This window comes from Microcebus murinus, chromosome 19, assembly GCF_040939455.1.
Source record: "Microcebus murinus isolate Inina chromosome 19, M.murinus_Inina_mat1.0, whole genome shotgun sequence".
In the NCBI taxonomy this organism is placed as follows: Eukaryota; Metazoa; Chordata; class Mammalia; order Primates; family Cheirogaleidae; genus Microcebus; species Microcebus murinus.
Window position 1 is genome coordinate 11599964 of NC_134122.1, and position 16525 is coordinate 11616488.

Below are 16525 nucleotides of genomic sequence, written 5' to 3' on the forward strand. Positions count from 1 at the left end.
CAGCAAAGATAACAGTCAACAGAGTGAAGAAATGACCTACAGAGTATTTGCAAGCCACGTCTGATAAGGAGTTAGTATCCAATGTATATAAAGACTCCCAACAACTCAACAGCAAGAAAAGAAATAAGCCGATTGAAAAGCGGCTAAAGAACCTGAATAGACATTTCACAAAGGAGAACATATAAATGACCAGCAGGTATATGAACAAATGTTCAACATCAATAAGCATCAGAAAATGCAAATTAAAGCCAAAATGAGATATCGCCTTACGCCTGTTGGAATGGCTATCAAAAGGATGAAAGATACCAAGTATTTTTGGTGAGGATGTAGAGAAAAGGGAACACTTACACAATGTTTGTGGGAATGTAAATTAGCAGGGCCATAATGGAAAACAGCATGGAGGTTCCTTAACATGCTAAAATAGAGCTATCATACGATGCAGCAGTCCCACTTGTGGGTATGTATCCAAAGGAAATGAAACTGGTATGTTGAAGCGATATCTGCACTGTCATGTTTATTGCAGCATTATTCACAATAGCCAAGTTATGGAAATAACAGAAATGTCTGTCAATGGATGAATGGATAAAGAAAATGCGAAATAGATAATACGATAGAATTCTATCCTGCCTTGATAAAGAAGGAAATCCTGTCATTTGTGATGACATGGAAGAAGAAACTGGAGATGTTTCATACTTTGTGTCATAAGTTAGACACAGAAAAACAAATACTACAGGATCTTACTTATATGTAGAATCTAAAAAAAAATAGTTACACTCACAGAAGCACGAAGTAGAACGGTGCTTACCAGGTGATTGTGGAGGGAGTGGGAGTTGGGGAAAGGTGCAAAGTTTCAGGGAGACAGGAAGAATAAGTTCTGGGGATAAATTGTACAGCATACTGACTATACTTAATAATCGTTTATTGTGTCCTTGAAAATTGCAAGAGAACAGATCTTGAATGCCCTCACACACACAGAAAGATAAGTATGTGAGGTGATGGACACATTTATTATCTTGATTTAGTCACATAAAAATGTATACTCGTATCAAAATATCTGTGTACCCCTGTAAATATACACCTTTTTTTGGGTCAATTATACCTTAATAAACCTGGGGGAAAAAAGAATTCATCAATGGCTTCTGCATTCATCTCAGACACAGTATTGCATTCGTGTCCTGGGTAGGCAGAGCTATTTGGAATAATATTTGGAAGACACTTGGCCATGTCTAGTATATGGCAAGTGTTTTGCAAATGGCAGCTGTTTTTAACAGAGACTTCAGAGCTAGATAGGCAGGGCTGGAATTCTTCTTCCCCAATTATTAGGTCACAGTGATTCTGAGAAAGTTATCACAATGTTCTGGTTCAGTTTTCTCATATTAAGATGAGAATATCAGCACTTGTCATAGGACTGTTGTGAGAATTAAATAAGATAACACATGTAGACTATTTAGAGTAGTGCCTGGTACATAGTAAGACATTTTTTTTTTATTATTAGGGGAGGGGAATAGAAAGATAGGAGAAATGATTATATCAAATGCACCTATTTCTTCATCAAATATAAAAACATAACCACACTTATACTAATGCCTCAGGGTAGGTGCTTTCCTTTTCAATATAGAGATGAAGAAACTGAGACTCAGAGATTTTCCATGATTCAATAATGTTGCTTAAATTTATTGAATGTTTATCATGCTTCAGGCACTGCTCCAAGCCTTTTACATGCTACATGTGGCAAGTCATATAATATAAAACCTTATGTGGAAGGTACTATTATTACCACTATTTTGCTAGTAAGAATATTCTTGCTCAATGATATAAGCTACTCGTCCAATCTCACACAGTCAGGAAATGGCAGACAGAGCACTTAAACTTGGATCTACTTGGCTCTAACTCCATAGTTCTCAGTCAACATGCATGTTTTATAACAAGCATAAAGTCTGCAGTGGCCATGTTTGTGTCAGAAAAAGTAGACCTCAAGACAGTTTATGAAGGATAAAGAGAAATTTCATAATTCAAAATGATAAAATATAAAATTTCATAATTCATAATTTCATATTTCATAATGATAAAATAGTTAAATCATCAGGAAGGTATAAATATCATAAATGTATGCACATTTGAAAAAAGAGCTTCAAAATGTGAAGCAAAAATTAATAGGATTAAAGGAAGAAATAGATAAATCCACAATTGGTAATGACAAAAGTTGTGGCAAAATACACAATCAAGTATCTTCATGCAATTGTCATAAAACACTACATTCAAGAACTGCCAAAGCTGAGCGCGGTGGCTCACGCCTGTAATTCTAGCATTCGGAGAGGCCAAGACAGGTCGATCCTTTGCGCTCAGGAGTGCGAGACCAGCCTGGGCAAGAGTGAGATCCCGTCTCTACTAAAAACAGAAAAAATTAGCCGGGCATGGTGGCGTATGCCTGTGGTCCTAGCTACTAGGGAGGCTGAGGCAGAAGGATCACTTGAGTCCAGAAGTTTGAGGTTGCTGTGAGCTAGGCTGATGCCACGGCTCTCTAGCCCGGGAAACAGAGTGAGACCCTGTCTCAAAAACAAAACAAAACAAAAAAACTGCAGAATTCACATGCACACTGCATGTTCAAGACGGATGGTGTGGTGGCTCACGCCTGTAACCTCAGCACTTTGGGAAGCTGAGGCAGGAGGACTGCTTGAGGTCAGGAGTTTGAGACAAGCCTAAGAAACCCTGTCTCTACAAAAAATAGAAAAATTATCTGGGTGTGCTGGCATGCACCTGTAGTCCCAGGTACTTGAGGCTGAAGCAGGAGGATCACTTGAGCCCAGATGTTTGAGGTTGCAGTGAACTACGATGACACCACTGCACTCTAGCTGGAGTGACAGAGTAAGACCCTGTTTCAAATTATTTCTGGAATTTTATTTTATTAGAATAAAAACTTATTAATTTAGAAAATCTAAAAATAGATAAAATTAAAAAGATGGATGGTATACTTGGCTATAGACCAAGTTTTAATAAACTTAAAAGAATGAAAATCAAACAGAGTATATTTTATGACCATCACAGAATTAAATTAGAAATCAATAGCAGTAATGTATCAAGGAAAATGACCACATTACATTTCATTAAATGAAACTATTTGGAAATCAAACAAAAAATTATTTGGAATGAAAATATTTGGAAATAGAACAATGCTGTTCTGAGTAATTCATGGGTTAAAGAAGAAATCACATGGGATATTAGAAAACATTTTGAATTGAATTATAATGAAATGTAATGTAGATGCTCTTTAATTTATGATTGGTTTACATCTTGATAAACCCACAGTAAGTTGAAAATATCATAAGTCAAACATGCATTTAATACACCTAACCTACAAAACGTCACACCTTAGCTCAGAACACATACATTAGCCTACAGTTGGGCAAAATTATCTAGCACAAAGCCTCTTTCATAAAAAAGCATCGAATATCTCAAGTAATGTATTGAATACTGTACTGAAAGTGAAAAGCAGACTGGTTGCATGAGCACACAGAGTATGGTTTCTACCGAATGCATATCACTTTCACACCACAGTAAAGTTGAAAAATCCTAAGTTGAGGACTATCTGAATAGCCAAACTTATGAGATACAGCTAAAGTCATGCTTAAGGGAAAATCTATAGCTTTTAATGATTACACCTGAATAGAAGAAAGAACTACAAAGGCAATTGTGATTAAGTACTGCTAAGGACGGTGGCAGTATTATAAGAATATACAGGGGTAGAGTTCAGGGAAGGCTTTCTGGAGGACAGAGAAATCGAAAGACAAATTCAAGTGGAGGCGGAGCAGGCAGCGGGAGGACGTCCTCGGGCAGAGGGAGCAGAATGCTTTAAAGACTCTGAGAGCGAAAGGATGGGTGTGCTCCGGCCAGGGAAGAGCGGTGGTGGGGGACAGGGAGTGGGAGCAACAGGTGGGAAGCCTTTGAAAGGGCAAGAAGGGGGAATCCTGATGTATCACAAGCTCAGGAAGCTTCATACATCTCCCAGCTTTCGCAGGTACAATGTTGCCCAAGGGCATTCCCTAACAGAGAGGCCTCAGTCTTTGCACCAGCCTGCTGAGGATTTGCAAGAACAGGACCTAAATGTGTGGGTCAGTCATCTTGGCAGCACATCGCAATGCAGAAATTTGAGCGAGGTAGCCCATTTTTACCCCAGATTCTGTCTTAGGCACCTCTAGTTTGACTTTTGAAATTCACATCACCATGACAACAGGAAAGTTTTTAAAGGCATCACTGGTTCCCAGGGAAAGGGTCCGGAATGCTGCAGTGTCCCGACAGGGCCCTTCCTATCCCCTGCTGCTTCTGGTTCTCTCCAGCACCTAGAAGAACTGCATTTCTTGATGGATCGCCTGAGTGGCACGGAGGCCCCACACCTCGGCCCATTCACACCAAAAAATCCAAACGATCTCTTCAAGACCAAGTGACTTTTCAGGTGACTACAAATGAGATCCAGTTTAGCCAACAACACAGACCAGAATCATCACTCCTTTTGTCCCTACTTGAGAATGACTTCTTCACTGTGTCCTTTCCAGATCACTTTACCTACCTTCATTCCTCTCAGGGCCAGAACGAAGGAAGCAATCTCCAATCTCAAATTTTCTCTCAACAAGCTTAAAAAGCCTGCCTCCCGCCCACAAATTTCTCAGTTGAAAAGCCTGCAAGCTCTTTGGCTGGGAGGCAACTTGTGGAGGTTCTTGTCAATCCTGAGCTAACTAGAAAGTTCTAATAGATGCCTGCCAAGCTGATTCTTGTACCAGAGTGTTTGCATTCACTTTGTTCTGTTCCTGTCATTCTTTTGATCCTCGTGCCTCCTTATCTTCCAGGTCTAGCCCTTAACCACTGAGACGCACATCTCCCCAAGCTTGTGTCTGCCTCGACTCTCAGAGCTGGCCATCTTTTGTCCTGCCAAAGAGGACCACAGAGCAGCTCCTTGCAAGGGGAGGCAGGTAAACGAGGCGGGCAGGAGAGAAGAGAGGCTTTCTTGCTTTGGAAATTCACCCAAGCATTACTGTTCAGAGCTTAGCACTCCTTAGGGAAGTTTACCTTCCCTAGTGATGCCAAACAGGAGGTTATAAAATGAGATAATCCTGGAACAGCCAGGCCTTGCCCGCAGCAGCAAGCAATCTTTGCTAACAACTCAGTTCGTGGAGTAAATACTGGATTGAGCCGGAGAAGTTTACCCCAGAGTGGAAAGGAAGGCAGGCAGAAGCCCAGTCTTCCAGACCCTGCTCTGTTCATAATCACTGTGAAGGATTTGGACCGTTCCCATCTGTGAACTGAGGGAGTTGGACCAGATTCAGAGTTTCTCAATATCACCCCTAGTCACATTCCAGGCCCGATAATTCTGTGTTGCGGAGGGCTGATCAGTGGGCTGCTGGATGGTTGACCTCATAGCACAATGTTGAGAACTAAATGAATAAACAGCCCAGCAAAAGAGAAAAGATTATAGAAGATAGTAAGATTATGGATACCTTTGAGAGGAAGGTGGGTTCAAATTCCACTTCTGCCAGCTGCTACCTCTTGGGACCCAGGACCAAGCTACAGCACCTGCCTGGGCTTCAGGATGCACAAACTTACTTAAATGCATTAGTAATAAAATGAGATTATCTATGAAAAGGGCCTAGCATATAACAAAGGTTCAGTAAATCTTGTCCTGGTTCTCTTATTTGGAAAAGCATCTGAAAGTAGAATTGTTTGAAAACTCGAGAAATACCCAAGAAGCTAAGTCAAATTCCAACCTCGGAAGAAAAACTAATGCCAAAATAAAGAAAGAAATTAAAAAATGCACAGTTGACTGAGTTCATTGCCCTGCTTAAATTGCTTTCATGACTCATTGTTCTCCAGATGAAGTCCAAATTCTTCATTATGTGATATAATGACCACCAATGCCTCTGTCATTTTACAAGTCGAACCTGATGCTGAAGTACGATTCAACGTAAATGAGATGACTCTTCTTCTCCAGGGTACGATTGTGTGAGTTTTCCTTCTACCGTGTTTCCCTGAAAATAAGACCTACCCATAAAATAAGCCCTAGCAGGATTTCTAAGCATTTGCACAATGGAAACCCTACCCTCGAATAAGCCCTAGTGATGGGTGTGGCTATGCAGCGTATCTGCACAACCCATGCATTTCGTCACAGAGCAGTAAAAAAGATGAGCAGCCCTTCTCATCTGCCCCATGAGAGCTCTATGGCTCGACATGGGAGACTGGGGCCAACGGTTCTAAAGGAAATAGAATCGCAAGAAATTCAGGATGGAATTTGGGGTTTGAAGAGTTACGATGATGTTCCAGAAGAAGACGACTTAACTCTATTTGAATAAATGTAGATTGTTGTACCGTACTTTAAAAAAACAACACATCCCCTGAAAATAAGCCCTAGGGTGTCTTCTTGAGAAAGAATAAATATAAGACCCTGTCTTATTTTCGGGGAAACACCGTATCTACACACCACAGCAGCAAGTCTGGGACACCTCACGTCATCAACGCATGCACAGATGCACGATCCTGGTTGGAGCCCAGTTGCTGGCTGCTCCCTCATGAGGCCTGGTTCACTGTCCTGGCCCTCAATCCTGCGACATTATCCCTGGGTCCTGGAAATAGAATACTTGTTGCTGGTCTGAAGAGTTTCATACATCTTGCCACCCAGCAAGGCTTAATTAAAGTAACGTTTATGGCAGACAAGGAGCTGGGATTCACTTCTTCCAAATCTCATTTGCTTGCTCAAGAGTTTCTGTTCTTAATAACGACACCTTTGTGTGGTCCTCCTGGGATTTGCTAATCAGCATATAACCCAGATAAACACCAGGTGCCTATGTGATCTAGTCCCTGCATAGTATGACACTCATAAAAACCATAGTCTGAGTCCTCAGAACAAAGTTTACTTAATCATAAACCAGTGAAGTTTACTTAAATACCATAGGTCTTGGGGGGTCACACTGTTTTTAAGTGGAAATCCTCCTAAAACGTGGTTTAGTTTTGTTTTCCTCTATATCCAAAGTTTCCCAGTTATGGCCTACTCTAAAATTTCTCTCTCTGTCTCTCTCTCTGTATATATATATGGATAGTTGGTTCCCTACTTAATAACAGTTGGATTTATGATCTTTCAGATGGAACCTCATTGTAAGTTGAGGAGCATCTGGACTTAGGATGGTTTGGCTTATGATTTTTTGACTTCATGATGGGTTTATTGGGATATTAAATGCCTTTTCAGCATACAATGGGTTTATCAGCATGTAGCCCAATCATAAGCCAAGGAGCATGTGCACACACACGTACACACACGCACACTTCTCTCTCTCTCCACACATACATATATGTCTTTTTGGTTCATTTCTCTGGAGAACACTGACGAGTATAGACCAAGAGACGGGCTTTGTCAACGGCCAGAGCAAAGGCAAGCAAACTGATGAAACGAGTAAAGAAATCAAAAGCAGAGGTGCTGTACCCAGCAAGGCTCATGTTAGAATCTGGCTCTGTCACCTGCTGGCTGTGTCACTTTGGGGAATATCACCTAATCTGTCCACGTCTTTGTTTCCTCTTCTGTAAAATGGAAACAATAATAGTGCCTGAATTCAAGGGCGACTATGAACATGAAGTGGGATTAATATATGCATTTGCTTGGCACAGTGCCTGACTCTTGGCAAGTGCTTGATGAGTGATTAAAACCATTATTACTGTTGTTATTATTACTAAGTATTCCTAAGAAGAAGAAGTATCATAGGCCCCCAGAGAACCTTTGCTTTCTTCCCCTGCTCACTCAAACCTGCGAGGAAGGTTCACCCTCCATTTCTGGGTTTTCGGTGAAGCCCTGATAGTCCTCACCCCCCCACTCCCCCGGACTCACGGACCTGGTGTCCTGGTAGCCCCAGGAACTGGGGTGCTAGCTGACCACAGCCACACTGCCTGCTCGATCTGTCTCCACGGCCTGCCCACCCCACGAGCTGTTGGAAGCACATACTTATCTCATCCCTCCCTTTCTTCCTTTTCTTCAAAGGCCATTCTCAGGATCTTGATTGTAAAATAATTTGATTATTTGATTCTGGGAACAATAGATAACAGCAAACACTTGAGCCACGGGGATGTGACACCTTTTGAGGTGCTTACATTATTCTCGCAGCCGTGATCTGAGTGTCTAGGACAGTGCCTGGCACATAGCAAATGCCCAGTAAAGGGTGGTTCCCCTACCCTTGGCATGACAGCCCCAAGGTTTGCAGTGACTTAGGGATGACTGCAATGTCCCAACTCCACACACGTCTTCCTGTATGGAGGTCTCGTCCCAGGGGCAAAGGGATGTGCCATGGCCTTTCATTTCTTTCTTAAGCTCCAGTTTTTGGCTTGACTCTCAGTCACTCTGTCTCTGTGGGAATACTTACAAGTGTCCCGCCTTTCCTCCTTCCCTCCCATCCTTCCTGCCTTCCATCATTTCTCCATCAGCTTCTCTTACTATTTTTATTGATCGCAGTCTTTTCTTTCTTCCTCCCTCCCTCTCTTCCTCTCTTTCTTTTCCTCCCTTCTCCTTCTTTCTTTTTCCTCTCTCTTTCCCTCCTTCCTTCTTTCTCTCTCTCTCTCTTTCTTAGCTTTTCTGATACGTCCTTCAATTCTTTCCTTGCTAAATTTTCTCCTTCCTCCTGTTCCACTTGTTTCTTCCTCATTCCCTCCTTTCCCTGTCTCCCTACTCTGTTTCTTTTTCCCTTGCTTTCCCTTGCTGTTTTAATCTTTCTCTGACTTATGTGTCTTTCCTCTTTCTGTTCCCCTCCCCTTTTCTCTCTGTCATTCCTCCCTCTCTTTCTTCTTTCACATCAAACATGGACGTGTCTTGTGCTAATAACCAAAGAAAGACAAAAATTACATGCATGCCTTTTCATAAAGAATCTCATATCCTCGCAGGAAGGCCGGGGCCCCAAAAGGAAAGAGAAAGGGAGAGAAGAGGAGAGCCCAAATGAGAGCCCCCTGGAAGCCTCACTGGGCCCGGGCTTGCCCAGACATCTTCCACTCCATCTTTCGAAGCTTGACTCGCTCAATTTTCCCTGTGATGGTCTTCGGCAGGTCTGAGACAAACTCCATCTGTTGGGAAAAACCAAGCCAGGGTGGATCATCCATGACCACAATGGGGTTGAGAGCAGGTGTAGTGGATTCCAGGCTTTTTGTTTTTTCTGGTAAGAGCGGTTCCATTTTCCTGTGGGGAGCCACCCCTCTCTCACTCCATCCATGTCATGGTATGGGGCAGTCTTCTCTCTGCCACCCTTCCTGCATTTTAACCAAGGATGACCACATGACCCGGAACTGGCCAATCAGAGGGCTTTCTCCCCCTGGTTACAGGGATTGGTTTAGCAGTCGGGACATGGCCTACATTGGTCCAATGAGAATCAATCTAGAGACTTTTGCTGAGGCTTTTTGGGAAAAAACTTGTTCTTTTCTGTTGGTGTTTGCTAAGCTGCTAAGAATGTATGTTTGTAGCTGATGGGGCTACAGAGAGAAAGCCTTTCAAGAAATGAAGTCAATAGCAAAGAGGGAGAGTCAGAGGTGAAAGAGACATTCCTGGCCTCATCATATGAATGCCTGGGACTAGCTATGATGAAAGCTTTTCCCACGCCTGGATTTTGCAGTTGTGTGAGCAATACATTTTGAGTTAGATTGCTGTCACTTGCAACTGAGAGTTGCATACTCCTGAATGTTATAGCAAGATCCCAGTGCAGAGAGTGGAGCTACAGGCCATGTATTGGCTAGAACTTGTTTCCTTGGAGGCATTTGACTTTTAATTCAGAATCAAAGACTGAGGTCATTTTGGGGGCATCAAGATTGGCTGCTAGATTGTCTTTTGGGCTTTCTTGGTTATAATCAGGAAAAAAATTGCAATTAGAGGCCTCATCCTCATCCTGAAGAAGACAATTATAAGGGGAGAGCCATCTCTTCTTCCCCAACTTTGGGGGAATGTGGGAACCCAAAAGGCTTACCTTCCTTGGGTACTTGTATGGGGCTGTCACTGACTTCACATGCTGCTGCAGCTCCTTGGTGAGCTGGTCCCGGTCACGGGACAGGAACTCTGGGGCCAGGACCACAAATGCCTTTACCACCTGCAGCAAGGATGAGGGCCAAGAGAGAAGGGATTAGAGTATATAGTTATCTCCCGGGACAATGCAAAATCAGTGTTAAGACTTGCCACCACCTTGATATGTCCTCAATTGCACCTCCCAACATCCAGGTCAAGGGAAAGAGAGAAACTGGGGATAAGAATGGCTGAGGTCCCACCTCTCTCTCAAGTGGTTTACTGGATGAGTAGGTAGGACAATAGGTTGAGACCAGCCGCACTGTATACCCCAGGGACAATAGAGACTGATGGGGAGAAAGTACACAGAGGGAGAGAAGAGGAAAATAAAAACTGGGGACCATAACCCTAAGTGATTTAACATCTCCAGACTTCAGTTTGCCTATCTGTAAAATGGGGACAAAATGGTCATATCTTATTAATGGGAAATAAAATGAAATCTATACAGCAGGGCTTTGCTCAGAGTTAGGCACAGGGGGTTTTCTCAGTAGAGGATCCCTAATTGGCCTTGTTTGCCCAGTGGCTCCCATGGTTTCCTGCACATTGTGCTCCACACCTGCTAGAGGTACCATATTGCCAAACTTGTACCCTGCAGAAACGTGGTAGGACATTGATCCACACCTCCACCCTAACCCTTCTCTGCATACATACACAGCTCCACTAGACTCCGTCTGGGCCTATTCCTATAACCCTGCCATTACAGGGATCCTTTGTATTTCCCTGATTTTCACAGTGAACCCCATGCCTCATGGGCTCTTTCTCTTGGCTCAAATCCCTCCTCTGTTCTCGTGGTCAGGAATCAGATTCTAATTCAGATTCCAAATGGCATGATGGAATCCCTCCAGCCCCATAACAATGTCTCCTATATGGTGATAACTACATGCTAGGCCTTGTTCCAAATATGAACACATTGAATTCTCATAACAGTCCCTCACCTTACAGATGGGGAAACTGAGCAATATAGAGGCTAGGTAGCTTGCCCAAGGTCACATAGCTAGTAAGCAGCAGGAGCAGGATTTGGCCTTGGCTGCTCAGCCCATGTTCCTAATGGCCACCCTACACTGCCCATGTCCACACACTCCCAGGTGGCTGCTCCCCCATCACCTCTCCTCTGACGGGGTCTGGGCTGCTGACTACAACCGTCTCGACCACAGCAGGGTGATCCATCAGTGCATTCTCCACCTCCGAGGGCCCAATCCGGTATCTGCAGAAGAACCTGTACTTCAGAGAAGACTGGACCCCCAACCTCTAGGCCATCCCCAAAGCCTGGAACCAACCAGAATAAAGATCCAGATTACCCTTCCCAGCCCAGACACCAAGCTCACCCACTGGCATTAATGATGTCATCTGCCCGCCCCAGGAACTGGAAATAGCCATCTTCATCCTTGATTGCTCGGTCTCCTAGGAGCCAAAAATCTCCTCGGATGTTGTCTGCTACCCTCTGGGGATCATTCTGGTGACCACAGGAAGACAGAGTCATTGCACCTGCCAAGCCCAAACCCCCTGCCCCAGTGCTGCTATGAAAAGATGTGCAGGTGCACATTTTACAACTCAAACAGCTGCACATGGTGGACCTGCCCTGAACCTGACAACCCCAGAGCCCAGGTGGAACTGGGTCTTCCCCCTTTATTTCAGTTAGTCCACCCAGGATCTCTCAGCTACTCCCTGGGGTCAAGGGTGATGGATAATACTGATGTATTGCTTCGTTCATGCTCTAGGGCTGCAGTCCCCAACTGCTGGGCTGTGGCTTGGTACCACCAGTCCGTGGCCAGTTAGGAACCAGCCGCACATCACTGCCTGAGTTCCATTGCCTCCCATCCCCATGCAGACCCCTACCCAAGTCCGTGGGAAAATTGTCTTCCATGAAACTTAAGAACTTCGGAACTGGGCGGCACAGCAGGAGGTGAGCAGTGGGCGAGCCAGGGAAGCTGCTTCTGTGTTTACGGCGTTCCCCATCACTCGCATCACCGCCTGAACTCTGCCTATTCCCCCACCCCCTTTCCATGGAAAAATTGTCTTCCATGCAACCAGTCTTTGGTGCCTAAAAGGTCGGGGACCACTGCTCTAGGGCATTTTCCCCAGCTGATTCCATCTTCCTCCGGACAGCCTAACCCCGGCTCACTGCATGACGCTGCTCAAGGCTATCAGTTGGATTAAGCACTTTTCTTGGCTCCTTTATTATATTTTAAAGTTCTGGAGACATACCATGAAGCCCCAGGGCCCCAGCCAATATGCATATTTCTACAGCTCTATTCACCTGAGGCACTTGCTCATGAGCAATGAGAAGGCGTTTACCCTTTGTCGGTGCATCTTCATGCACTATTACTCAGCTACAGCGGTGTGTCCTCCAGATCGGATCTTCAGTTACTGGGTTAGAAGGTGGCATAAAGAATTTGTAGCCTCGCTCTTTCATTGAGGATACAGGAGTATTGAAGGTCACAGAGATCAGGAGGTTTGTGTGCAGCCAAACAGCCGGCAGAACAGAGGCCAGAAGCCAAATTTCTTGACCGTTAGATTGACTGTCTCACAGTCGCCGGGCAGCTGCAGTGACTCTGTTGGCCTTAAGTAAATCTGACAACTCCTCTGAGCCTTTTTCCTTGTGTGTCAAATGAGGAGAAGCCCACGCCTCAGCCACCTTGCTGGCATGTGTGACAAGAGTCGGGTAGTGGAGGGGAAATTCTTGGAGAAGGGCAGAGTGCGGCGGTGCCCTTTCTCGGAGGCTCGGTATTCCTCATTTGTACAATGGGAGTGATAATTTGTATCTACATCAATTCTCTTATATAACACCCTGTTATGTAGCAAGGTACTAAGTGTTTCACAGTTGTCAGTGTCTTTATGTACCCACAATAATGCCATGAGATATGGTGATGCACAACTTACAGGTGAGAAAACGGAGGGATGAGACACTGGTAACTTGCCCGAGATCATACAGTGAAATGGTAGAGAAGGGATTTGAATTCCAGCAAGTTGGTCCCAATGACTTCATGAGGGTGGCTGGGAGGGCTACATGGGTTTAGAGTATGCAGGGTGCTTTAGCACAGTGCTCGCCTTGTAAGGCATTCAATAAATGGTAGCAACTACTATTATTAGATTTGTTATTTATAACAGTTTATTAATTAATTCCCTCGGGGTTCAGAAGGCATGTGTTTGGGGTCTTCTCTACCCGTTTTCCAACAGTTGTGGCCTGGGGTGAGTCTTGTAATCTGTGGTCCACCATCCTCCCTGATCTGTTAAGTGAGGTGGCCGGACACAAAGACGGTCTCTCTCTGCCTCCCCAAGGTCTGAAGCTAGGGATGCCTCCAACCCTACGGTAAAGTCTCAAAGTGTGCTCCCATGGCTCTAAAGGAGATCTGTGGCATAGAGCATGGGGACAATACTCGGGGGGGGGGGTTGGGCTGTCCCTGGAAGAACGATGGTGTCTATACTTCAGGGACAACAAGATTTCTGGCATGCACCAGAGGCCTCTTAGGGGTGCAAAGGCTAACTGGAGAAAGACAAGACTTCCAGTGAGATTGTAGTGACAGGCTGAGCCTAGTAAGGGTGAATAGACAGTCTTTTTCTCTTTTGCAAAGCACCCATTCTTGGTCATTGGTCACTCTCTTCCCAAATCTTGCCAATGCCTCTTGGGAGGTACACAACTTTGGGCCTCCGTCATCCCACTTAGTGCTCCCTGTCCCCACAGGGGAAGAGAGGAGGATAGCACAGGTTCCTCACCACATAGCCAGAGAAGATGCCTACAGGTCTGAGGGGTTTGACCCTGATGCCCAGGTCTCCTTCTGTGCCAGGGGGCAGGACATTGCCCTCATTGTCTATGACCTGGAGGAAGAAGCAGAGGGCAAGAATTATCCACATAGCAGGAGACGGCTTGAATGGCAGCATACAAGAGTGAAGGTGGCCAAACGAATGACTCTTTTGCTCCAGTGGGGACTGAAAATGGCAACTAGGAACCAAGGGATGTCAAGAGTCTTAAACTCAGATCTCCGATCCACCTGCCTGGGACAGTTTAGGTGAAGCCTTTTATTGAGACTGGGCCAGATGATCTTGGGAGGCTGCTCCTGGCTCTAGGAGCTCAAGAAAAATAATAGCCTCCCATGATCTCTGAGGCTTACTTCACCTGTGGACTTAAAAATCAGATGGAGCAAAACTCAAGTCATGACTCTGTCACCTTATTAGCTGACTTTGAATGACTTAAGCTCTCTGTGCCAATGCACGTGAAAATCTATACAACAGAGAAATCAATGGCTCATGTCTCAGGATTTTTACATGAATAAAATAAGATACTAAAAGCAGGGCTCAGTAAGTGGTTATCATAGTGGGTGGAGTGGCAGGTAATCACACAGAATACTAAATAGAGTATAAATTGTTGTTACACTTTAGAGATATAGAATTGCACATGTAACCATAGAATCACAAATACAAATTCTAGTTCTTGGAATTGAGCCCAAATATAATAAGAAAAAGGAGCAAAACTTAAGGTACAACACAAAAGTGTTGCTTTTACTAGTGAAAATTCAGTCATCACCCATTGGGCCAAGAGAAGGCGCAAGGATTGATGAGTCCATACCATCAACTACTATTGACCCATAGACATCATGCTGTAGATTGATATTTACTGACCTTGAAAAATAGTTACTCAAGGTTGTTAAGTGATAAAGGCAAGTTACAAGATATTATGTCACGATTCATCCCTATTTCTGTTTTTTAAACCTGCCTTGCTAATGTGCTAGGGGAAAATAAAAGGTGGATTTCTCCGGATGATACGAATATAAATTATTTCCCATTTTCCTCCGTCCCTCTGCCCTCCTCCCCTCCCTCTTTTTTAGATGATCTTAATATCTTTACTTTCCATTAATGTTTTTAACTCAATGAACAATGCAATAAGTAAGTTACTGCAAAACTGGTGTTTTCCCTATTTTCCCTCCCTCCCTAGTGCCCGTAGCAAACCTGCACATCGTAACTGGGAATAGATGTTCCCATGTAGCCTGGTTTGATTTTCATTGTCGTGGAGACTCTGCAAGTGAGCCCCTGTGGGAAACAGCAGACAATTGGCAAACCTCAGGAGGAGACACAAGGTCACAGAAGGAAAATAAAAACAGGATTGAGCAGAGCAGGCTCTGACACTGACCCGAAGTTGGCTCCCCTTTGGTGGTTCCTTCCCTCCTCCTCCCCTTGCTCTCTCCCCTTAACTGGGGCTGCAATCCCAGGGGTGTCGCTAAGTTGTTCAGAAGGCAACCTGAGTGGCTGCTCCCCTAGGGAGGAGGGGCTGACAACCACATTATAATCTCTTTAGGGCAAGCCTCCCTTTAGTAAGAGATTACAGAGATACCCAAAGCCCTTTTCAAACCGTATTGAATTACCAATTTGCAATCTATGCAGCCTAAAAAAACGTTTCTCAAAATTACCTCCCATGGTAGGACCCGTTCTGCTCAGATTCTGAAAGGAACCCTCCCAACTGAGATGCCGGCGGCCTGAGAAGCCTGCCCTGACCACATCCTCCTCTGGTTGGCCGGGAGCCTTTGCCAGGGTGTGTTGGCCACAACTCCCTTGTCCTCCATATTCGTAAAGCTCTTCCTGAACTTTCCACAGCACAGGGCTGGCCCCAGCCCACTGCGGGAGTTCTGCTGGGAGATCCATTAGGCACAGAAGGATGTAGGGTAAGAGGGTGGAGAGGGAGAGGCAAGAAGCTCTGGGGGTTGCAACAAGAAGCACCGGGAAAAGGAGAGAGATCGCTGAGGGAAAGTGTTCCCCACGTTGTTTCGATAAGTAGCATGGTAGAGAGCAGTGTGCATCTACATTATGCACGTGGGCCTCCAAGGCCTCCAAGATGATATCTGGGCAGGTGCAGTGGAGCCTTCGTGGGCTCCTCTCTCCATCGCTTGCTTCTGTCTGAGCAGTAAGTACATGTTTGATAAACTCAGGTCTCTGCTAGAACGTCTCTTCATCGCAGAGGACTTTTTCGACCATCGCATCTGACTTAGCCACACCTCATCTCATCTCACCTGCTTTGCGTTTTCCGCAGCGTTTCTCACCACCTGCCGTTTCAGACGGGTTCTTAGTTTACTGTCTCCCTCCCCACCTCGCACTAGAATGCAATCTCCAGAAAGCGGGAGCTTGACCTGTTTTGTTCTCTGCTGAATTTTCAATACCTAGTGCCTGTCCCATCGTGGGTACTGAAGAAATATCTCTCAAATTATAAATGGGGGCTAATATATTTTTTTTTGTCAAGGAGACTTGTGAAGCCCCAAAGGTGCACCCCGCCCACGGTGCTCCCCTGGGAACAGGTACCGTTTCTGTCTGGCCATAGACTTCTCGGATGTCCAGCCCCGTCATGGCCCTCCACTTTTCCAGAATTTCCGGAAGGAGGCTCTCCCCTCCACTGAAGCAGTTCTTTAGGTGTGGGAACTTGTAACTGAGGAAGAGAGAGAAGTGGTCTTCCTCAGCATCCCTGGAACAAAAGCCCAT

The 16525-nt window shown here is 44.8% G+C and overlaps 1 protein-coding gene across 4 annotated transcripts in view; it reads right to left on the reverse strand.

Moving 5' to 3' along the window:
- Positions 1-3633: 3633 nt before the first annotated feature.
- LOC105855229 (acyl-coenzyme A synthetase ACSM2B, mitochondrial-like) overlaps positions 3634-16525 on the reverse strand; it is a 37828-nt gene continuing 24936 nt past the window's right edge. For all 4 annotated transcript variants that reach the window (XM_075995126.1, XM_075995125.1, XM_012736087.3 and 1 more), the window contains 7 exons: positions 16349-16472; positions 15008-15088; positions 13778-13879; positions 11389-11516; positions 11168-11267; positions 9972-10091; positions 3634-9081 (listed from right to left, as the gene is read on the reverse strand). In XM_075995126.1, the coding sequence (XP_075851241.1) occupies positions 8977-9081; positions 9972-10091; positions 11168-11267; positions 11389-11516; positions 13778-13879; positions 15008-15088; positions 16349-16472 (760 nt within the window). In that variant the 3' untranslated portion in view covers positions 3634-8976. The remainder of the gene's footprint in view (positions 9082-9971; positions 10092-11167; positions 11268-11388; positions 11517-13777; positions 13880-15007; positions 15089-16348; positions 16473-16525) is intronic.